Below are 23,459 nucleotides of genomic sequence, written 5' to 3' on the forward strand. Positions count from 1 at the left end.
AGTTAAATAATACTGCTATAGCAATTTTGAAATAATGATATTAAATGATCAATACCTTTAAGATAACCACTGTTAATGTTTTGGCATAAAATCTTCCAATAAAACACATTTGTTGTACATAAAATTTTAATTCTTGCTTTTTTAAGTTAACAACATTTCATAAGTATCTTCTAAAGTCATTAAATGCACTTTTCCTAACAAAAAGTTTGATAGCACACAGTAGAACTTGAAAATCTTGCATGTAGAACTTGAAAATCTCTGGGAAGAGAAATTTGGTCATGTCACCAAAATTTAAAATGCACTTATATTTTGACCCAACAATTCTATGTCGAAGACATAATTCCAAGTATATTCTCACATGTGGAAAGTTAAATATGTATAGTTATTCATAGCAGCATGGCTATTCTAGCAAAAGATATGAAACAGCTAAATGTCTATTGATGGAGAATCAGCTCAATAAATTGTGATAAATCTTCATAATGAAATAATAGTCAAGCATTAAAAATGAGGAAGTTCTTTGTGTATTGATATAGGACAATCACCAGATATATTAAGTGAAAAAAAAAGATACAAAACAAGCTGCCATTTGAGTAAAGCCAGAAAAGCCCACACACGTGTGCACGCAAGCACACACACACACACACACACACACACACACACACAAAATTTCATTTTTTTATTATTTTAAGGATTTTTTATTTATTCATTTGAGAGAGAGAGAGAGACAGGGAGAGCACAAGCAGGAGGAGAGGCAGAGGGAGAGGGAGAAGCAGGCTCCCCACTAAGCAGGGAGCCCCGTGCAGGGCTCCATCCCAGGACCCTGGGATCATGACCTGAGCCAAAGGCAGCCGCTTAATGACTGAGCCACCCAGGTGCCCTGGTTTTCTTTTTCAACATTTTGTTTGTCCACTCATCAGATGGTGGGCATCTGGGTTCTTGTGAATAATCCTAATGTAAACATTCACATACAAGTTTTTGTGTGGACCTGTGTTTTCATTTCTCTTGGGTATATACCTAGGAGTTGAACTGCTGGGTCATGTAGTAACTTTATATTTAATTATTTGAGACCTTGCCAAACTGTTTTTCGAAACAACTGTCCCATTTTATTCCTACCATTAGTGTATGAGGGTTCCAATTTGTCCACATCTTCACCAACACTTGTTACTATGTCTTTTTTATTCTAGCCATCTTAGTGAGTATGAGGTAGTATCTCATGGTACTTTTGATTTTTATTTCCCTGATAACTATTGATGTCAAGCATCTTTTCATGTGCTTATGTGGGCATTTGTACATCTTCACTAGAGAAATGTCTGTTCAAATCCCTTACTCATTTTTTAATTGGACTGTTTGCCTTTTATTAAGTTGTAAGAATTTTTACAGATTCTGGATATAAGTCCCTTATCAGATATGTGATTTGCAAGTATTTCCCCCCATTCTGCGGATTGTCTATTCACTTTTTGTCCCTTTTTCTAAGATTTTATTTATGTATTTGAGAGAGAGAGCACTAGATGGGGGAGGGTCAGAGGGAGAAGCAGACTCCCTGCTGAGCAGGGAGCCGGACGTGGGCCTCTATCCCGGGACTCCAGGATCATGACCTGAGCTGAAGGCAGTGGCTTAACCAACGGAGCCACCCAGGGGCCCATCACTCTTTTTTTTTTTTTTTTAAGATTTTATTTTTAAGGGGGCACCCGGGTGGCTCAGACTGTTAAGCATCTGCCTTTAGCTCAGGTCGTGATCCCAGGGTCCTGGGATCGAGCCCCGCATCGGGCTCCCTGCTCAGCGGGAAGCCTGCTTCTCCCTCTCCCACTCCCCCTGCTTCTCTCTCAGCGTCTCTCTCTTGTCAAATAAATAAATAAAATCTTTAAAAAAGAAAAAAAAAGATTCTATTTTTAAGTAATCTCTACACCCAGCGTGGGGCTTGAACTTACAACCGGGAGATCAAGGGTTGCACGCTCCACCTAATGAGCCAGTGGGCGCCCCCTATTCACTTTTTTAATGGTGTCTTTTGAAACACAAAGGTTTTTAATTTTCATTAAGTCCAGTTTATCTATCTCCATGCAGTAAGCTGGGGCAGTCAGAGGGCTCACCTTGTTTTTTTCTCTTCTCTTATGAATTAATGTCCTGTGCTTCTTTGTTATTCAATGTCTGAAGACTATAGCTTCCTATATGAGACAGAGCACAGGCAGGGGGAGAGGCAGAGGGAAAGGGAGAAGCAGACTGCCCACTGAGCTGGGAGCCCGAGGCGGGGCTTGATTCCAGGACCTGGAGATCATGACCTGAGCCAAAGACAGATGTCTAACCATCTGAGCCACCCAGGTGCCCCCCTACACACATATTTTATTTTATTTTATTTTTTTTAAAGATTTATTTATTTGAGAGAGTGAGAATGAGAGAGAGAGAGTACATGAGAGGGGGGAGGGTGACAGGGAGAAGCAGGCTCCCCGCCGAGCGGGGAGCCCGATGCGGGACTCGATCCCGGGACTCCGGGATCATGACCTGAGCCGAAGGCAGTCGCTTAACCAACTGAGCCACCCAGGCGCCCTACACACATATTTTAAAATGGTTCCCTCTAAGGGGGGGATGGGGCTGAGGGACCGAACGTAGGAGGGAGAACTACTTTTCATTTCATACCCTTTTGGACCTCTGAATTTGTACTATGTGAGTTTATTACAGATCACCCCCCAAAAAAAAAATTAAAAAGAAAACTCTTCAATATTATTTTTAACTTTTGCATAATTTCCCATCAAGTGGATATACCAATGCTTCCTTAGCATTTCCCTAATGCATTTAGAAACATTAGAAACATTACTGTGATAAATAGCTTTTATATGAATCTTTGTTAAAATTCCTCATAGTCAAATTATGGTTCAAAGAATATAAACATTTTTAAGGTTCTTGGCGTATAGTGCCAAATGCTTTTCCAGAGAAGTTGTATCGTCTATACTCTCAGCGGTGGCGGAAGGGGAGGGTTTCCCCCGAAGCTGGATGGGATAAATGGGTGGGGTAAATGGGTGGTCAGTGGCCAAACTAACAAATACCCAGTGTAATCACCAATTTTCCTTTCACACTTTCATGCCATCTGATGTCTACATCCCTTTTCTTCCTTTTCCTCCCACCAACCCTTTCTAACCATTCTTCCTTAAAACACTGCTTTCTTCTCATCTCTCCTCTCCTCACAAAGCTACCAAGTTTCCCTGTTGCCCCTCGGAATGAAGTCGCAAACACCTCTGCCTGACTTTCAAGACCTTCGGCTCTACCCTGACCTTTCAGATCTCTTGCCCAGCTTCCTGCCCTCCCCGCTCTCCCCACCCCGAGCCAGTCAGGCTGTTCCCTGTTCTGCCACCCTGTCTTTGCCCACGCTTAGGGGGCTACCTGGGTCACTCTTCCTCCTGCTGAAGTTCCACCTTGTCACCACTTCCCCAACTTCTCCAGCCCTGGGTGTCTTCTCACTTCTCGAATCTCTAGAACTTGTCATCCCTATCACACAAACTAGCCCTTAATAATGTATTACTTACATCCTAATGTTCCCTAATTTCTGCTCCTCTTGGATCTCTTACCTCCTCAAGAAGACTTCAAAGCACCTCAAGGTAAGACTGACATTCTCTTGTGTACTCTCATGGATTGGACGATGATGGATCCAGCCAGGGAATTCAGTAAACTCTCTCTGATCATCAACAGCACTACCAATATTTCTTTCAGTCCCCAGGGTCTGCTCCCTCCATTCCAGAAGGTAGGGGCAAACCTGGTGGGAGTACTGGCCAAGTAGCTAAAGCCAGATGGGATCCCTGGACCAAGACCTGGCCAAGCAGAGGCCAGGGTCAGAAAGCACAAGAGGGCGGGAGTCAGCTGTGTCATTCGGTCTGCCGAGTCAGTGTGAAAATAAGAGGCTGGATTTTGTCACTAAGTTTGGAGGCTGCGTAGATGGAGGAACGGAGCAGAGGGTCAGGTCAGGAACAGAATACAAGGGACAAACATCCAGGAGGAGGCTGAAGGGCCCAGGGGCTCATTGCATGGTGGGTGAGGAGGTTTGGCTTGCGTCAAAGCAAGGGTTAATGGTCAATACCATCAAGATTTGAAATTTCAGGGCACCTGGGTGGCTCAGTCCTTGACCTCTCCCTCTGTCACTCCCCCTGCTTGTGTTCCCTCTCTGGCTATCTCTGTCAAATAAATTTTAAAAAATCTTTAAAAAAAAAGATTTGAATTTTCATAATGTGAGTGAGGTAAGGGACTCAAAGGGTCCATTCCTGGTCAAAGAAGTGTAAAGAGGGGAAAAGTTGGATATCTGTTGTCACAGAAGATAACCTACTGCACGCAGAGGCTTGTTTTTTTTGTCAAAAAGTCACCATTAAGGCAAGCCACAGAACAAATTTATAGTACATTTGTCCAGAAAGGATTCATATCCAATATTTATATAAGGAACTTGTAAAACTCAAAAGAAACAAACAAAACCAGACAACTTGATTTAAAAAAGCCAAACAGTCGTAAGAACTGTTTCTAGAGGGGTGCCTGGGTGGCTCAGTTGGTTAAGTGTCTGACTCTTGATTTCGGCTCAGGTCATGATCTCAGGGTGGTGAGATGGAGCCCCATGTCGAGCTCCACACTGGGCGTGGAGCCTGCTTAAGATTCTCTTTCCCCTCTCTCTCTCTAAAAAGATTAATTAATTAAAAAGGATTGTTTCTAGGCTGGGGCAGGAAATACAAGCCTAGAGCATCTTGTAGTGTCAGAAAGTGACACACACGCAGAACAATTAAAGGCATATCAAAGGAATACAGGAGCCAGATGAAACCTCCCAGTGGGGGCGCCTGGGTGGCTCAGTCAGTCTGCTTTCGGCTCAGGTTATGATCCCGGGGCCCCGGGGTCAAGCCCCGCATCGGGCTCCCTGCTCTCCCTCTCCCTCTGCCTGCTCCGGCGCCCCACCCCCGCCCCAGCTTGTGCTCTCTCACTTTTGCTCTCTCCCAAATAAATAAAATTAAAAAGAAAAGAAAAAAAAAAACCTTCCAATGGCCAAAGCTGGAACAAACAAAAGAAATATTGGATTATGAGATTATAACCCAAAGTAGGAAACAACTAACCACAAGTCGATACTGATAGAAGTGGGTGCCTGGATACATATATAAATGGAGAAATATAGATCTCTTGGGCAGAATTCCAAATAATCTACATAGACAGTCTGCCTTCACAGGGATGGAGCATAACTGCTCACCTTTTTTTTTTTTTTAAAGATTTTATTTATTTATTTGACACACAGAGAGAGCGAGAGAGAGAGAGAGAGAGAGAGAGAGAGAGGGAGAGAGCACGAGCAGGGGGAGCGGCAGGCAGAGGGAGAAGCAGGCTTCCTGCATGAGCAGGGAGCCCGATGTGGGGCTCGATCCCAGGACCCTGGGATCATGGCCCGAGCTGAAGGCAGCGGTTTAACCAACTGAGCCACCCAGGTGCCCCATAACTGCTCACTCTTTAGTGGGAACTGGGAATAGTGGCTTTCTTCCAAAGAATGCAGTGTGGAAGGGACTGGGGAGAGAGCAACCTTACCATGACGAAGCCTGACAAACAGTACATCGGGCAAGTGATCAAGGTTAACTTCAACAGTGATCATTCACAAAGGAGAAAAGAAAAAACCCAACAACAATGATAATTCATGTTGATAGTACCTACCTTTGATGTCATGTGATTAGAATGGTGCTTTATGTCTGTGGTCTTCCACCCAAAACTCAAAACTTCAGTCTAAACATGAGGAAAATGCCAAACTCAAACTGAAAGACATTTTATAAAATACCTGATTAAAACCCCTCAAAACTGTCAAGGTCACCACAAACCAAGAAAGTGTAAGAAATTGTCAGAGCCCAGAGGAGCCTAAGGAGACATGAATAATGTGGTACCCTGGATGAGATCTAAGGAAAAAAAAAAAGGACAATAGGTAAAAGTTAAGGAAATCCAATGGGGTAGAGGAGATAGAAAGTAAAAACAAAACAAGAAATCTCAGTAAAATAAGGACGGTAATCCATAGTCTGTCCATCTTGGTTCACTAGTTATGACAGATTAACACCACACTAATGTCCTATCATGATAACTGCCTTAGCGCAAGAAGGCAAGAGGTCCGCTTCAGTTTACTAGCCGGAGTTGTGCCAGGCCTGAAGTGGTACCTTTGGCCAAATCAAAAAGGTTCATACAGAAACCTGAGGATGCCAGCGTTCTAAAACAGACCTCCATGTGGTATTACGCTAAGTGAAATAAGTCAATTGGAGAAAGACAATTATCATATTCCTCCCTAATGTAGAATATAAGGAATAGTGCAGAGGATCATAGGGGAAAGGAGGAAAAACTGGGAAGAAATCAGAGAGGGAGACAAACCATGAGAGACTCTTGACTCTGGGAAACAAACTGAGGGTTGCTGGAGGGGAAGTGGGTGATAGGCATTAAGGAGGGCACGTGATGTGATTTGCACTGGGTGTTATATGCAACTAATGAATCACTGACCACTACATCAAAATAAAAATAAAATAAAACAGACCTCCATGGCTAATAAGATTCACCGGCTAACTCCAGGGCTCCTGGGGAACATGACTGAGGTGAGTACTGCTGGTTGGTCTTACTCTGCCTCAGAGTCATACCCGTGCAGAACTAAAATAGCAGGCCTGGGACTGCTGTCCTGAGAGAAGCCAGCTTGCAAAGTTAACCCGTTGCTGGTGTCCGGGAACTTGCCTGGTAAACAGTTTCCTAGGGGCGCCTGGGTGGCTCAGTCAGTTAAGCTTCTGCCTTTGGCTCAGGTCATGATCCCAGGGTCCTGGGAGGGAGTCCAGCATTGGGCTCCCTGCTCTGCGGGGAGCCTGCTTCTCCCTCTGCCTCTGTTTCTCATGAATAAATAAATAAAATCTTGAAAAAAAAAAACTGTCCCTAAAGGCTCAGAGTGGCTCACTGTGCCTAAACTGTACAATGTGTTTTAGGCTGAACACCTGCTTCCTCCTGGGAGTCTGGGATTTGGGTATGTGGTTAGGCAGAGCATGCCTACATGTCCCATCCCGGTAAAAACCTTGGGTACTGAGTTTCTAATGAGCTTCCCTGGCACTCATCACGTATATTGTCACAATTCATTGCTGGAGGAATTAAGTGCATCCCACTTAACTCCACTGGGCAGGGACTCTTGAAAGTTTAGGTCTGGTTTCCTCCAGACATCACTCCATGAGCACATTCCCATTGCTGATTTTGCTTTGTAGCCTCTCAATGTAATAAATCATAGCTATTCAATGAGAAGTTGGGGAACAAGATATTCACATAGTTTTAAAAAAAATACGGAGTGCACCTATTGTCATGAGCACCAGGTATTGTGTGTTGTATCACTAAATTGTACACCTGAAACTAATATTACACTGTATATTAACTAACTGGAATTTAAATAGAAACTTAAAAAAATACTATTATAAAAGATGCTCGGGAGATAGGGAGATTTTAATATGGACTGCATATTATTATTTTTTAAAGATTTTATTTATTTGACAGAGACACAGCTAGAAAGGGAACACAAGCAGGGGGAGTGGGAGAAGCAGGTTTCCCACTGAGCAGGGAGCCCAATGCAGGACTCCCTCCCAGGACCCTGGGATCATGACCTGAGCCGAAGGTCAACGACTGAGCCACCCAGGTACCCCTGGACTGCATATTATTGAATCAGTTTTCTTAGGTATGTTACTGTGGCTATATAGATGGTCTTTTTTTTAAAACAGGAGAAAAATCATATGTAATAGGTGTATGTACAGGGAATCCACACGGTAACGGAATTCTGAAGACAATGAGGCAACAGGAAACTCCATATGAGCTAAGGGGAAGGGTAGGGGCCTGTGGGTACAAAAGGGAGAAAACTCACTAGCAAGATGAAAGGAGATGTTTGCAAAAACAAGACTGTTCTATTATGCAGATGAGTTGAAGGTCTTTATTCTTAGGGCAGATGCTTTTTTTTTTTTTTTTTTTTAAGAAAGACACTGGGGCGGGTGGAGTGGGAGGAAGCGCACAGAGAGAGAAAATCCCAAGCAGACTCCACGCTGAATGCAGAACCTGATGCAGGGCTCAACGCCATGACCCTGATCTCATGACCTGAGCAAAATCAACAGTTGGACGCTTAACTAAACTGAGCCACCCAGGCGCCCCCAGATGCTGAAATTTTTTAGATAAAATATCAGAAGTGTCAGGATGCTTGCAACTTACTCTCAAATGGTTCCCCAGAAAAATAAAGCAAATGCATCAAAATATTAACAAGTGGCATATATTTATGACTAGTAAATGAGTGTTGCTTGTACTCCTCTTCCAACTTTTCCTTAGGCCTGAGTATTTTCGTAACTGGTCTACCTCTTGCCAAAGCCAATTCTTCCTGAACTCTTTTCCAGTTCCGTAAATAGGGATACATTTTTTAATCCAAATGGCACTTTGTACTGGTCACTTACTACATCTCATATGTACTTCTGTAATTACCCAGCATTTTACAGTTATTACAATATATTATCGTTTGTCCTCCCCAACCCCTAGGGAAGTTAAGAGGGTTCTGTTACTCATTTTGTATCCTCTTTAGTGCTCATCTCATAGTTGAGCAATACATAGCTAAACTAAGCACTACGTTAAGATATGCCTATCTTAATATTCTTACATAGATTACAGAGCTGAGACATTAGAGGCCTTCTCCGGAACTAGACTTTATAATCATCAAATAGATTTTAAAATACGTATCTGAAAGCTATAAAACCTCAAATTTCAAAGGTCAAGTGCATTTCTTAGATAATAAGCTGTGCAAAAACACATTTTATGACAGCCTTTTGGCTGCCCCACAGCAGGGCCATTGGGCAGAATATTTAGGCCCATCTGGTGAGAACAGCTGGGTGCCTGCAAGGTCTCCCAACTTGCTGGTCTCTGACTAATAAAAAATAAGATTTGAATCTCAATTTGTTTCTCCTGGTTCACTTATTTTGGGCTCTAGCTCAGCAAAACTATTTTTTGGGGGGGAACTTTACTGATTTAGGGAAACTCTTGTCATCTCCTAGCACATTTTCTTCCTTTCCCCAACCACTGCCTCTTAATGTCTAAACACAACGTGGGCCTCAAACTCATGACCTCAAAGTCAAGAGTTACATGCTCCACTGACTCACCCAGCCAGGCGCCCCTTCTACAATTCTTAATCTTGATGAGTAAATGACTTAAAGGACTTAACAAATTACTCCAGCTAGTAGATAGTAGAAACCAAAATCCAGAGGACCGTTCACAGAAATTCTTCTCCTAGGGTGTGTTTGCTCTTAAGACATTGTTTGTCCTGCTCTTATTAGACCAATTAAACCAGACCTACTTTAAAATAGTCTATACAAAGACCCTACTCAAGGCTCAGATAGGTAAAAATGAGCATTTCAGCTTTCATCAGATCATAAAGAAGTCATATGAGCGGAATTTATCCCAAATCATAATCTTCTCATAAATTGTGGAATGTGTAGTATAGATGTGCACAAAGTTCTTATCCGTTGGGTGAAATCAATAGGTTACACATATATCATCAAAGGAAGTGGCACAATTGCAATATGGAGCTGACAAAATAACTGAAGAGAAATGAGTTGCCTTCGGGAAGTAGAAGAGGTTGGGGGTAGGCAAGCAAGGGATTTCCATTTCTCATACAGTCCTGTCTTGCCTTTTCTTTCTTGAAAGTATATACCTGCTTAACAATTTAAAAAGGAAGAGCCCAGAAAAGACCCAGGCACGTGAAACTTAAATACAACACAGGTGTCATGGCAGGTTACATGGAGGAGTCATTTAATAAATGGAGCTAAAACTGGATATGAAGATGGAAGATTTCTGACCTCTACACAAAACATAACTCCAGATGGACTGGGACAATCTTGTTGTTGTTTTAAGTAAGCTCTACACCCAATGCGGGGCTCAAACTCACAACCCCCAAATCAAGTCTCTACAGACTGAGTCAGCCAGGGGGTCCAGTGACAGTCAATCTTCTGCTTCAAACATGGCTAAACTACGGTACCGTTTTTGGCCAAACACCAGTCTAATTGCCGTGAAAGTATGTTTTAGACATGATTAACACTTAAAATACTATGAATAAGATTACTTTCCATAACATGGGTGGGTCTCATCTGGTTGAAGGCCTTTAGAGAACCTGAGGTCCACCAAGGAAGAAGGAATTCTGCCTCCAGACCAACTCTTCCCTGGGTCTCCAGCCTGTCCAACCGCCCTTTCAACCTTGCCAGCCACTACAATCTCTCTGTACTCAGCCTATCTGTTGTATTTCTCTCAAGAACTCTAATACCTGGATTAAGCTCTTAGGTAAAAAGAGCAAACCTTTAAAACTCTTAGTAAAAAATGGTTATCTTTGTATACTGTAGGGTAAAGATTTCCCAAATAAGACCGAAAATACTAATCAAAAAAATAGCTTGATTACATTATAAACTGCTGCTTATAAAAGGTATGTTAAAGAATACTAAACAATAAGAAAATATTGACAAATGTTCATCATTCTACTCTCACTCTGTCTCAATCTTTCTTAGCATTTTTTTTTTCATTTCCTTGAGAATTTTAGTTGTCTTATCCTTTTCCTGCCTACAGTCTTCTTGGCAGAGAAGCCAACAAGACTCTTCAACATTACCAAATGTAACCTCTGCCACATATCCAGTTACCTAGTTTATGAATTCTTTAATCAATCACAAAGCACTCTAGAATCTTACAAAGAGCTCAACATGCTTACTAATTTCTCAAACTAATTTCAGTTCTTTTAAAAGAATCACTCAGACTACAGAAAACCACCAAACGATATGGAACCTTTATTTTTAAGGTAATTTCTGTACATCTGGAGTATGAGAGTAATCCTCTTACAAATGGAACTGATTACTAGAATGATGAAAAAACATAACTGGTTATTTCATGTGAATCCACAGGAGTTTAAGCTTCAAATCCAGCCAAGAAGTTTGTTACAATCTCTTTCAGCTTAGCATCTGACTGTTCTGAGATCTTTCCATCAGTCCTATTTGGAAATGAAAAGCAGTTCATCAGTTCTGACCTAAACAAAAATCCAATGACTAGCTACAAGATTCAAAAGAATTTTAACAAGACTTTTTATCTTAAAATTTACAAAAAAGAGGCCATCAATTGTGTTCATACCTTATATTGCCCAACAGGGCCTGGTGCTGGCTGATAACATGAGCCAGGAAAGCATGCTCAAACTTTGTGATCTTGCTGGGCTCCAATTTATCAAGATATCCTCTTACACCAGCATAAATAACAGCCACTTGTTCTTCAATAGCCATGGGAGCTGAAAACAAAAGAATGCCAAGTAAGTTGCTCAAATAAATAAATGCCACATTAACAAAGTCAGAAAAACTTACCTTTTCCTTCTAATTATTAACATGTCTCTACATATCACCTACTCTCTCTTTCTCTGTGACAAACTCCACATTAATACTTTTTCCCACTTCTCTCCCCAGGAAACAGTTTTTTCCTTGTATTTGCAAGCCTTAAAGTGTAATCTGTGGGCATACTCCACAAGCACTGTTTATCAGCTGGCAGCATTTATACTATTTGAGATATAAATAATCTGCTGAAACTTCACAGCAAGATTAAAAAATACTAACATACTTTTAAATCTGCCCAATTCCATTCTCTCACAGCCAAGGAGGAAAGGGGGGGGAGGAAGAGATCTAATAGGTTTACTTCTCAAAAGAGAAATATTAAGTATATTTAATAAGTTTTCCTGGTTATTCAAATGACAGACTGTATTTAAAGTACAACAGGCATTAATCACATTCAAAACACTGTATCCTTAATGAAAGAACACAACCTATAATAGCTTGTAAGGAGCTGCGGGATACTCCCAGGCGCTTATGCACAGTACACACATGGCTGACATGAAAGAACTCACAATACTGTCCTTGCTTCAGCAGCTCAGTCAGTCGCACGCCACGACTCAAGAGTTGCTGAGTGGCAGCATCGAGGTCAGAACCGAACTGGGCAAAAGCAGCAACCTCACGATACTGAGCCAATTCCAGCTTCATGGTCCCTGCCACCTGAAAAACATAAATGGTCAACTCGTGAAACACAAAGATACCCAACCCACTGACAAAGAGCACTATACAAATACATTATGATTTTAGCCTAATGATATCCCTTCTCCTTGACAAAGTGCTGCAAATTACCTGTTTCATGGCCCTGGTTTGGGCAGCAGATCCAACACGGGACACAGACAAACCAACGTTAATGGCAGGACGGATACCTTTGTAGAACAATTCTGTTTCCAAGAAGATCTACAACATACAGAAAATGACAAATGCTAACAAGCTTTAAAAAAAAAAACTATTTTCAAAATTAAGCCAAAAAACTGAAACCCAACATCTCCAAGGAAAAATGTTAAGTGTCTTCTCATCATAAAGAGCCCCTCCAATCTTTCCCAGCCATATCAACTTACATATTCTATTGCTAAGATTAGTAAGAGATGTGGGGAGAAAAAACAGGCGACAAATTTCTATTAAAATATATGCAGATGAAGTGATTTGGCCTCTGAGATTTGCTTCAAAATTATCTAGGGTGAAGAACAGTAGTGGCTATAAATGAAGCAAAAATGAAGTTTTTTGGTAACAAACTGAAATGGGTGAGAGATATGCAGGGTTCACTATACTGTTCTCCTTACTTTTCTAAACATTAAAGTGGAAGGCATTTAACAAATCGTTCATCAACACTAGTTTCAACCAATGCCTTGGAATCATCCAAAGCTTTTACATTTATTTTAATCATAAAAAAATACCTGTCCATCAGTGATGGAAATGACATTTGTTGGAATGTAAGCAGACACATCACCAGCTTGTGTTTCTATGACTGGTAAAGCAGTCAAGGAGCCACCACCAAAAGAATCGTTCATTTTGGCTGCTCTCTCTAGCAGACGGGAGTGTAGGTAGAACACATCACCAGGATAGGCCTCACGACCAGGGGGCCGGCGGAGCAGCAGAGACATCTGACGATAAGCAACAGCCTACAGTACAGTAAAGGGTTATAAAGTCCAATTACTAGAAGCTAAATTTTGTCACCTTCAATTGTGGTGCAAACATACAAACAGATTCTAAAAATATGTATCCTTTGACCTGTTTGGATAAGTCATCGTAGATGATCAAAGCATGTTTGCCATTATCTCTAAAATATTCTCCCATAGAACAGCCAGAATAAGGAGCCAGGTACTGAAGGGGAGCAGCATCAGAAGCAGTAGCTGAAACCACGATGGTGTACTTCATAGCATCTGGGAAGAAAATAAATTTTAAGTTTCTCAAGGTTATCAACATTTTGATTTTAGAGACTATTATAATAAAAATTAAGTGCTTTACTACATAATTTACCGAAGTCAGATTAACCAGAGCCAGACAGCACCTATTTTAAAGAAAGTCACAAAAACCTTAACATTTATTGTTGTTTTATACTTTTACTTGTTTTTGTTTTACTTATTGAATTACATTAGAAATTTCAGTTCATTAGGGAGTAATTAAAACCAGCCTTCATTAAGTAGACGCTATCCTAAAATTAGCAATAATAGGACTCCCAGAGAACAATGAGACTAAAGTTCTTCCTTTTTTTTTTTTTTTAAAGTAAACCCTACCCTCAAGGTGGAGCTCGAACTCATGACTCCCAACACCATGAGTCGCATGCTCTATCGACTAAGCCAGCGAAGCATCCCTGGACTGAAGTTCTTTAATACCTGCATCTGTAAGTCTCTTCACCAACTGGGCAACAGTGGATCTCTTCTGACCAATAGCAACGTAGATACAGTATAGTTTCTTCTTTTCATCAGTTCCATCATTGAAACGTTTCTGGTTAATGATTGTGTCAATAGCAATTGATGTTTTGCTTTAAAAAGAGAAAGTAAACATAAATCTTGGTAAGTACTTCAAAGGATTTCTCAACTTAAGATTTCAGTATACTGGGGCGCCTGGGTGGCTCAGTCGGTTAAGCGACTGCCTTCGGCTCAGGTCATGATCCTGGAGTCCCGGGATCAAGTCCCGCATCGGGCTCCCTGCTCAGTGGGGAGTCTGCTTCTCCCTCTGACCCTCCCCCCTCTCATGCTCTCTCTCTCTCAAATAAATAAATAAAATCTTAAAAAAAAAAAAGATTTCAGTATACTACTTCTAATCCTCATCACATTCCTCTCTCTCCATTATATCCAAAGCATTTATCATTCCAAGCATAAAAGTAATCTTTCCACAAGTAAATTTTACTTAGAATGTTTAACAAGCTTTACCCAGTCTGTCGGTCACCAATAATCAGCTCACGCTGACCACGACCAATTGGCACCAAGCTATCCACAGCCTTAATACCAGTCTGCATTGGTTCACGCACAGAGATTCGAGGAATGATCCCAGGGGCTTTCAGGCCAACTCGCCTACGGGTCTTGGAACCAATTGGACCCTGTTATACAATAAAAAGGAGCCCCCAGAACAATCAGTTTTGACGTCTCTTAGAAGCTACAACCACATCTGATAGCTACAACCACACCTAATAACTGTTAAACGTACCTTTCCATCAATGGCATTACCAAGGGCATCTACAACACGGCCCAACAGCTCCTCGCCAACTGGAACATCCACAATGGCTCCTGTTCTCTTCACAATATCTCCTTCCTTAATTAGTTTATCATTTCCAAACACGACAACACCAACATTGTCAGGTTCCAAGTTCAAAGACATACCCTACACAAAAGATACAATTGAACCCCCATGAAGCCTGAGTAGTACTTCTTCCCCTAAGTCAACACTACATGATATGAAAACAGCTAGTTAAAAAAAAAAAAAAGTAGACTTGTACTTTAGATCTGATTTACTCAAGTATTTTTACAACAAACAACCTTCTTTGATCAAGACTTAAAACAGCAACATGTTCCCTTGAATACTCTTAGGATAGCATTATGATAAGCCTAACATGCTCCTTTACTGCATCCTCAAAAGAACTAAAAAAAGCAAAGAAACTGAACAGGTCAAGCTTTTTCCACTGCATTTCTTTTGTCAATGGCTTTTGAACCGGGTGATCAGCATGAAATAAAATGATCAACTGGAAATTTTAAGACACAGTTGATTTGCATCTTTTTATGTAAGTAGCACCACAAACAGTTAAAAAAATTATAATGAGAACTCATCAGGTTAGTAGAAAGTGAAATTAAAAGCTACCCAAACAAGGACAAAATGCCATAATGTAACAGTGGTGGGTCATCTCTCATCATTACAACTTTAATTCAAAATATAAAATTTTTAGGTCCCTAATCATTACTAAGGAAAAAGGTTATTCCAGGAACTGAGTCTGGTCAGTAATTAAAGCTCTGTAGAAGTACTTAGAACAAATAGAGGAGTATCATGGAATATCACTGCAGGTAATGTTCAATACAGCAGTCACTAACCACATGTGGCTACTTAAAATTTGAATTAATTAACACCATCTTACCAGAAGTCAGAGACACTTACTTTTCTCTCCAATTAACACATCTCTACATACCACCCACTCTTTCTCTGCGTGAGAAACTCCACACTGTACACACTCAATATCCTCACATGTAAAATAGTTATTATACTTAAACAGCACAGACATAAAATATTTCCATCATTGCAGAAAGTCCTATTAGACAATACCAGACTCTTAGATCTTTAAAGTTAAAAACGAAACTCTGAGTTCATTTATTTCAGCCTCACCTTTCAAAGCTTTGTAACACTGAAGATACGAGAGGCTAAATTTTTAGCCAAGGTCTAACAGCTATGGAGAAAAATTTTGGCTCTATAATTATTCTTCCATATTAAGGCTTTTACCATACCGGTCACTAGTCAGAGGACCAAGACTATCTTTTCCCATGTGTGCTAAGTGGGTAAACCTACTCCCCCTGTTCTATCCAGATATCATGCTGCTTTCCTCAGAAAACCCATGACTCCTACCATTTGTTTTCATCCCACTGGCCAACTAGGCTCAACCTAATGGAAAGAAGGAGACTTCTATCATCAGAGAGCTCCTGATAACTATACCACTAGCTTAACAATAATAGGTCTACTCTTACAAGAAATACAAAGTCAATGACTTTCAACTTTCCACCAGAAATCAATTTAGTTGGAAGTTATCTAATGCTTTTATACGATCTTAATGTCTATAAAAAAGACTTCTTAGAATTTGGCTGAAGGTTTAGTCACTTTATTTCAGCACCAGTGGCTACAATTTTTGTACACATCAGTCCCTAGAGTAAAAACTTTGGTAACCAAGACCCTTAAGTTTATTCTTTTCACAATCTATGATAATGACTAAATACTGAAGAAGTTGAGATTTAAAGTTAAAATACAAAAAACACTAGCACAATCTCTGAATTACTAAATGAGTAACTCAGAAACCAATCCTAAAACACCAAAATCTCGTTTTACCTTTAAACCTGAAGAAAACTCTACCATTTCTTCTGCCTGAACATTTCTCAGCCCATGTACACGGGCAATACCATCACCAATGCTTAGGACACGCCCCGTCTCTTCAAGGTCAACAGAGGTATCAGCTCCAAGAATACGCTCTTCAAGGATAGAGGACACTTCGGCAGTGCCTATTGAGAGAAAAAAATCCATTGCAAAAATAGCCTTGTCTCAAAATAGCCTTGTCTCAAGATCTTTTTTAAACCCACTTTACCAACAACATAAAAACTAAAGTTTTATAATCACAATAACCAAATTATTCTAAAATGTAAAATGCATGATTCTATTCAAGCTTGATATTTACCACTACTATAAAAACAAATCCAAGTGATGGACAGAAAATTTCACAAGACAAATGTAAGCCAGGTAAGAAGCTAATAAAATTAAGCAACACCATTATAGTAAGAATTTTCATCGTCTACTCATTTGGTTTAATTTCTAAGGAATTTATATCTAAGGAATTAATATCTAAGGAAGTTGAAACCTGACTTTTTGGCTAAACTCTGCAGGAAGCTTAAAAATGCAATCTATTTTTTTTTAAGATTTTATTTATTTATTTGAGAGAGAATGAGAGAGAAAGAGCGCACATGAGAGGGGGGAGGGTCAGAGGGAGAAGCAGACTCCCTGCTGAGCAGGGAGCCCGATGCGGGACTCGATCCCAGGACTCCAGGATCATGACCTGAGCCAAAGGCAGTCGCTTAACCAACTGAGCCACCCAGGCACCCTATTTTTTTTTTTTTAAGTAGGCTTTACGCCCAGCATGGAGCCCAATGCAGGGTTTAAACTCATGACTCTGAGGGGCGCCTGGGGTGGCTCAGTCGTTAAGCGTCTGCCTTTGGCTCAGGTCATGATCCCAGAGTCCTGGGATCGAGTCCCACATCGGGCTCCCTGCTCAGCGGGAAGCCTGCTTCTCCCTCTCCCACTCCCCCTGCTTGTGTTCCCTCTCTCGCTGTGTCTCTGTCAAATAAATAAATAAAATCTTTTTAATAAATAAGTAAATAAATAAACTCATGACTCTGAAATGGAGACCAGAGCTGAAATCAAGAGTGGGACACTTAACCAACTCAGCCATCCAAGCACCCCAAAAATGCAATATTTTTAAAAGAAACCGTTAACAAAGTATGAATATCTTTCCCTTTATAAAGACATGCAAATACTTACTATTCTTCGTCTTAGCGTGTGCAAGATTTATGTATTCACTTGTTTAATCTTTAGTTCAAAGCCCCACTCACACATTCCCAAAGGAATTCCCTAACCTACAGAATCTTCCCATGCTCACCTCCCCACTTCTCTATTTGCAATGTGCAGATTTATACGTTGCCACATACAGATTAGCAGCAATTACCTTCCAAAAACATAAACGTAAAGGTTGTTTTCTAACATTTTTTAGAAGAGGAAAAAGAAATCTTTCATAGTTCAGAAAGGATGCCCACCACCTGATATGTGTACTTTGTTTCTACCCAAGGGCGATTGTATCAGAAAAAAAAAAGGCTGTAGTATCATGAAAAAAAATATTTCACTAGAACAAGACAACCTACCAAGAAAAAAGGGCTAAATGGCACATTACAGGCAAAGAATCTGATATTTACAGTAACTAAAATTAAGAGAAAAAAATTAACAAATGAAAATAAAAAACGGGGCGCCTGGATGGCTCAGTCGTTAAGCGTCTGCCTTCGGCTCAGGTCATGATCCCAGGGTCCTGGGATGGAGCCCCGCATCGGGCTCCCTGCTTAGTGGGAAGCCTGCTTCTTTCTCCCCCACTCCCCCTGCTTGTGTTCCCTCTCTCGCTGTCTCTCTCTCTCTCTGCCAAAAAATAAATAAAATCTTTAAAAATCTATAAATTAATTAATTAAAAAAATAGTGGATTAAAAAAAGAAAAGAAAAAAAACAAGTTCTGTAACCTATGTAACTTATTCTTTCCCTTATTGACAAAGCAGTAAGTGTGGTGTATGTAGACTTAGAAATAATGACTTACCAATCTTCTGAAGACGAGTGTTAGAGGCATGGAGGTTCCTTGCAGCAATGAAGGAGGATCCCAAAGCATTTTTGGAGACCTAGTGCATAAACAGTTTTAAAAAGTTTATTTAAAAGGGGCACCTGGGTGGCTTAGTCAATTAAGCGCTGCCTTTAGCTCGGGTCATGATCCCAGGGTCCTGGATCCTTGATCAACTTATCGGTGAAAATATTAATTGTATTCAAAAATATTCTGCTTAAAACTGGAAAGCTAGTAACCGCATGACAAAGTAGCTTTTGATATGTGCAAAAATGTTATTAAGCAGCTCCTGGTAACACTGTATTTTATAAAAGGCATATTTTAAAAACCAACAGTTACCAAATTATCTTTTCTTTTAAAGGCATCAGGTACAATTATTTCATCTTTCTTTTTTTAAAGAAATCCCCTTTATTTCTTTTTTTAAGATTTTATTTATCTATTCATGAGAGACAGAGAGAGAGAGAAGGGCAGAGGGAGAAGCAGGCTCCCAAGGAGCAGGGAGCCTGATGCGGGACTCGATCCCAGGACCCTGGGACCATGACCTGAGCCGAAGGCAGACGCTTAACCATCTGAGCCACCCAGGCGCCCTATTATTTCATCTTTAGATATATTTCAGTTGAACTGTGGATATTCTCAGGAAGATAAACTGCTTCCTAAAAGGAGGAAATATCAAGCCATACCTATTTTACTTTAAAAAAATTAAATTAGTAAATGTTCAAGTTTGATTAGAAATTAAGCATGGTTGGAGCGCCTGGGTGGCTCAGTCGTTAAGCGTCTGCCTTCGGCTCAGGTCCGAGCCCCGCACTGGGCTCCCTGCTCGGCGGGAAGCCTCTTCTCCCTCTCCCACTCCCCCTGCTTGTGTTCCCTCTCTCGCTGTGTCTCTCTCTGTCAAATAAATAAAACCTTTTAAGAAAAAAGAAAAGAAAAAAGAAATTAAGCATGGCTGTGGACTGTTTTTTCCTGGTCAACAAAGCCTACGACAATCTGGACCCCCTCCTTCTTCAAGTTGTAACGCAGTGATTGGTCACCGTCAATTCTGAACCTACTACTTTTTATAGGACCAGATGAAAACTGTTAAAAATGTTCTTTTACGACTACTTGTATTAGAACAGTAAAACAGCCAGTGTTTACATGTTTAAGATGGAAACTGATACAATGTCTAAAATGGAAAAAATAAGTAAATGTAAGCCCTAACTTCAAGGCAGATAAGTAAGGAAGGGAACTGACCTTTACAGGCATTTTCCAACCTATATTCTATCTTAAGCTCTCAATTACTGTCTAACGATTCCTCAAGGACGAAATCTTAAAACATGTCAAAGTACCACAAGACAAAGCGAAGTCTTCTTTCTGCCTGAGACAATTTAGGCTTCACTGCTGTCACGGTATCGGCCACATGAAATGCACATTTGCACTGTACGGCCTTTCACAATCGTTGCAGTGTTCAGCACTGAGATCGCTTACTAAGTATTCAGAAAAGCACCTTCATTTATGGCTTTCCCCCGAACCGACCTCCGGGCAGAGGTGAAATGCCGGGGCGTCCTGACCTTCATACAATGTCAGGCTTCCCTAGGTCGCTTCAACTAGAGCTACCAACAGTGCTCTGACCTTCAGCGGGGCAGTCCCGGAGAAGCAGCGGGGACAAGCCTCCCCGTTTCAGAGCAGGTGTCGGAGAACTAGCGCTCCAGCCCTGACCTTCAACCAAGGCCCCCTCTCGGACAGCTCTCAACTGAAGTCGTGAACACCCCCTGAGGCCCCATCTCTGCACAGCATCGAGGTCACCACCTCCCCTGCACCGCTCAACACCGTCCCACAAGGATGGCGAGCAACAGGGCCCTTGCGCCGCGGCCCAGTCCGAGGCCGAGTAGCCAGCGGTGCAAGATGGCGGCACCCGCCAGCCCCTCACCCTCCATGCAGCAAGAGCTCTCGAATCAGTACCTCACCAGCCACCCGCCGGGCCACCTCCCTTCCGCCGGTTCCCCGCACTCACCAGTCCGGCCCGCCGAGGGAGGGCGCGGGCCACGGCCGCCGCGACGCGCACGGACAGCATCTTTGCACGTTCTCCTTGGGTTGTTTCTCTGCAGCCGCAGCCTCTGCACTGACTGGGACAAAATGGCTGACCGGCGAGGAAGGTCAAGGCAGCATCCCACCTGACCCGGAAGTACCGCCCCTCGCGTTCACCCCCGGATGCGAATCTGCCTTTTGCGGGACGGTTGGGGAGGAGTTACTTTTTTAAAGTACCGTTTTTAGATTTAAAATTAAAAATGAGCGATTAGACCTTTGTCAACTTCGGCCCAGGCTTTCGTTACAGATTTATTTTGACCTATTGAGTTGACCTTGTGGTTGCCCCTGGCGACCATGTGGGTAGTCGAACCCCCTACAAAGAGGCTCTCAGGCCCAGTCCCGGCTGGGGACCGTGTAGGTGTTACCCTGTACTCGGACGCAGCTTGTTTGGAGGTGACGGGAGGCCGACGTTGTGGGGTCCGAGACTACAGCTTTTTTTAAAGCCTTGTAGCAAAGTAAACGGTTATCACCGGGGGCTTGCGGAACTGGTTAATCCGTAGATCGCTGGCCGCACCCCCAGACCCTCTTAAAGTCGAAAATTTGGAGCAATCTGAATTTTTGAGAGGCGCCCACACCATTCTACGTGATCCCTTACGCACTCAAGTTCGAAAATCGCAGTTCTTTTAGATTCTATCTAAATGAAATCTGTATATTAGAACAAATTGTTTAAAAATGGTAACAAACACAAGTTCAAGAAGAGTGGTTGCCAATTCTACTGAGAATGGTGCAGAATCAGAAGTCTCACCCCAGACTGAACCAGGATTCAAGGTTTCCTCTACCAACAACTAGTTTCAGGACAGCAGGGACTATGCTTTTACATTTGGAATAAAATGGGGGCGCCTGAGTGTCTCAGTCGGTTGAGCCTCCACCTTGGGCTCAGGTCATGATCCTGGTGTCCTGGGATAGAGTCCCGCATTGGGCTCCCTGATCAGTGGGGAGTCTGCTTCTCCCTCTACCCTATTCCCCTGCTGGTCTGCTTATGATCTCTCTCTCTCTCTCTCTCACCCTGTCTCTCTCAAATAAATAAAATCTTAAAAACCAATTTGGAATAAAATGGAAATGATAGGGATGCCTAGGTGGCTCAGCTGGTTGGTTAAGCATTTGCCTTCTGCCTAGGTCATGGAGCCTGCTTTTCCCTCTCATGCTGCTGCTCCCCCTGCCTGTGCTCTCTTGTGCACGCTCTCTCTCTCTCTCTCTGCCAATAAATAAAATCTTTAAAAAATAATAAAATGGAAAGGATAAAGAAAAAACACCTTCCTATACCAACACATTAACATTAGGGCAGAACTCCCTCACCCATACACAGAATTTTTGCGCTACAGAGATTTTTATGATATGCACAGAATTGTTGGGGGGGGATATTGGGTGTCTTATCTGGTTTACACCCAAAACCTTAATTTGGGTGGAGCATATGAATATCTGGATTAAAAGGGTCATGTCCTAAAATATAGCTTGCAAATGTATTGTCAGCAATCCCTTCTCTAATATTCTATTCCATTTTCGAGGTGAGCATCCTTCTCCTTATGGGTAAGTATAGGCTAACAGGAAAAAAAATTTGGTTTGTAAAAACAGAAAGGTTGGAGGGGTATTTTGTGAAATTTGTAGTGATGAAAGTGGACAAAAGGCATAAAGATAACTTTTTCCCCATACTCGGGGCTATACCAACTTACTTGAAATTTGGTTCCTGAGCAGAGACACATTTGACTAAAACAAAAATAATAAGCAAGCCATACAATATGGTATTGGCTAGTTAGTAAAATTCTTTTGGAAAAAAAAACATTTCATCATTTTAAATATGCATATGACTTAGAAGAAAGATATTTAGTGCTAAGAGTAATCCCCAATTTGATATTAAACCACATATACCAGACTATTGAGTACATGGTCTATGTTTCCTGATGTTTCACAGTATACTACAGGAGGCTGCAGGCAGCAGTGTGGTCTAACTAGCTTTCAAATATAAAACAATCAGAGCCAGAACATTATGGTCAGACTCTAGCTCTACTACCTAATCTTGGTCAAGTCACTTAATCTATGTGTGTGTGTGGTTTTTAATGTGAAAATACGTAGAATAATATGTTCATCTATTTTTACAGGGTACTTGTAAGAATGAAACTAAAATAGGAAAACATAGAAAACTACACATTGCTGTCTCTGTAACTAAAGAGAAACTCTCCTGGCGTTAAATACGGTGATGGAGGGAGAACTTTAGGAAAAGCAAGAAATGAACGAAGAATGGCTGAGTGGCAGTGACAGGGCCAGCAGTTGGATGCTGTCAACTGTTTTTTTTTTTTTTTTTGCAAAGATTTTATTTATTTATTTGACAGAGAGAGACACAGCGAGAGAGGGAACACAAGCAGGGGGAGTGGGAGAGGGAGAAGCAGGCTTCCCGTGGAGCAGGGAGCCCGATGCGAGGCTCGATCCCAGGACCCTGGGATCATGACCTGAGCTGAAGGCAGATGCTTAAGGACTGAGCCACCCAGGTGCCCCTGTTTCTTTTTTTTATTTAAGTTTTATTTATTTAAGTAATCTCTACACCCCAAGAGGGACTTGAACTCACAACCCAGATCAAAAGTCCCACTCTTCTGATTGAGCTAGCCAGGCACACCAACTGTCAACTATTTTAAAACAGTCTCCAGCACATGTAGCTCTTTGATAGTGGAAACAAGGATAAGACTGCTGCAGCTCATATCGCTAGGGTAAAAATAAAAATTTTAAGTCAATGCACTCCTTGTGGAAGAAACAAATATCTGCTATCCAAAAAACAAGTTTCAGGTATTTTTTTAAGACAAGTGATTCAAGTCAGAAATAAAAATATAAGAAAGAAAAAAACAGCCTGGTTCTAGACGGCTGTCCTCCTCTAGGAAATGATACCACCGAGAGCAGAGAGGGCCGCGTGGCGGCAAGCTCATGGTGCTGGAGTCTTGGACCAGCCTTGCCCAAGGACTGAGAGGCCCCCTATCCTTGTAAAA

The 23,459-nt window shown here is 41.5% G+C and overlaps 1 protein-coding gene across 1 annotated transcript; it reads right to left on the reverse strand.

Annotated features, from left to right (window-relative positions):
• Positions 1–10,770: 10,770 nt before the first annotated feature.
• On the reverse strand, positions 10,771–20,570 carry ATP5F1A (ATP synthase F1 subunit alpha). The gene is made up of 12 exons (XM_027575964.1): positions 20,414–20,570; positions 18,409–18,487; positions 16,395–16,564; positions 14,520–14,693; positions 14,246–14,412; positions 13,706–13,854; positions 13,101–13,252; positions 12,767–12,991; positions 12,162–12,269; positions 11,888–12,032; positions 11,131–11,281; positions 10,771–10,993 (listed from the first exon to the last, which is right to left on the reverse strand). Exons 1-12 carry the CDS (start codon positions 20,471–20,473, stop codon positions 10,912–10,914), a joined length of 1,662 nt encoding a protein of 553 aa, XP_027431765.1. The 5' UTR covers positions 20,474–20,570; the 3' UTR covers positions 10,771–10,911.
• Positions 20,571–23,459: the final 2,889 nt, after the last annotated feature.

This window comes from Zalophus californianus, chromosome 14, assembly GCF_009762305.2.
Source record: "Zalophus californianus isolate mZalCal1 chromosome 14, mZalCal1.pri.v2, whole genome shotgun sequence".
Taxonomy (NCBI): Eukaryota; Metazoa; Chordata; class Mammalia; order Carnivora; family Otariidae; genus Zalophus; species Zalophus californianus.

Coding starts and splice junctions, on each gene's coding strand:
- ATP5F1A (XM_027575964.1), bottom strand. CDS start 20,473: ATGCTGTCCGTGCGCGTCGCGGCGGCCGTGGCCCGCGCCCTCCCTCGG. Junction 13,253..13,705: donor GAAGAGACTTACAGATGCAG/GTATTAAAGAAC, acceptor TTTTCTTCCCAG/ATGCTATGAAGTACACCATC. Junction 11,282..11,887: donor GCTGAAGCAAGGACAGTATT/GTGAGTTCTTTC, acceptor TTTTGTTTTCAG/CTCCCATGGCTATTGAAGAA.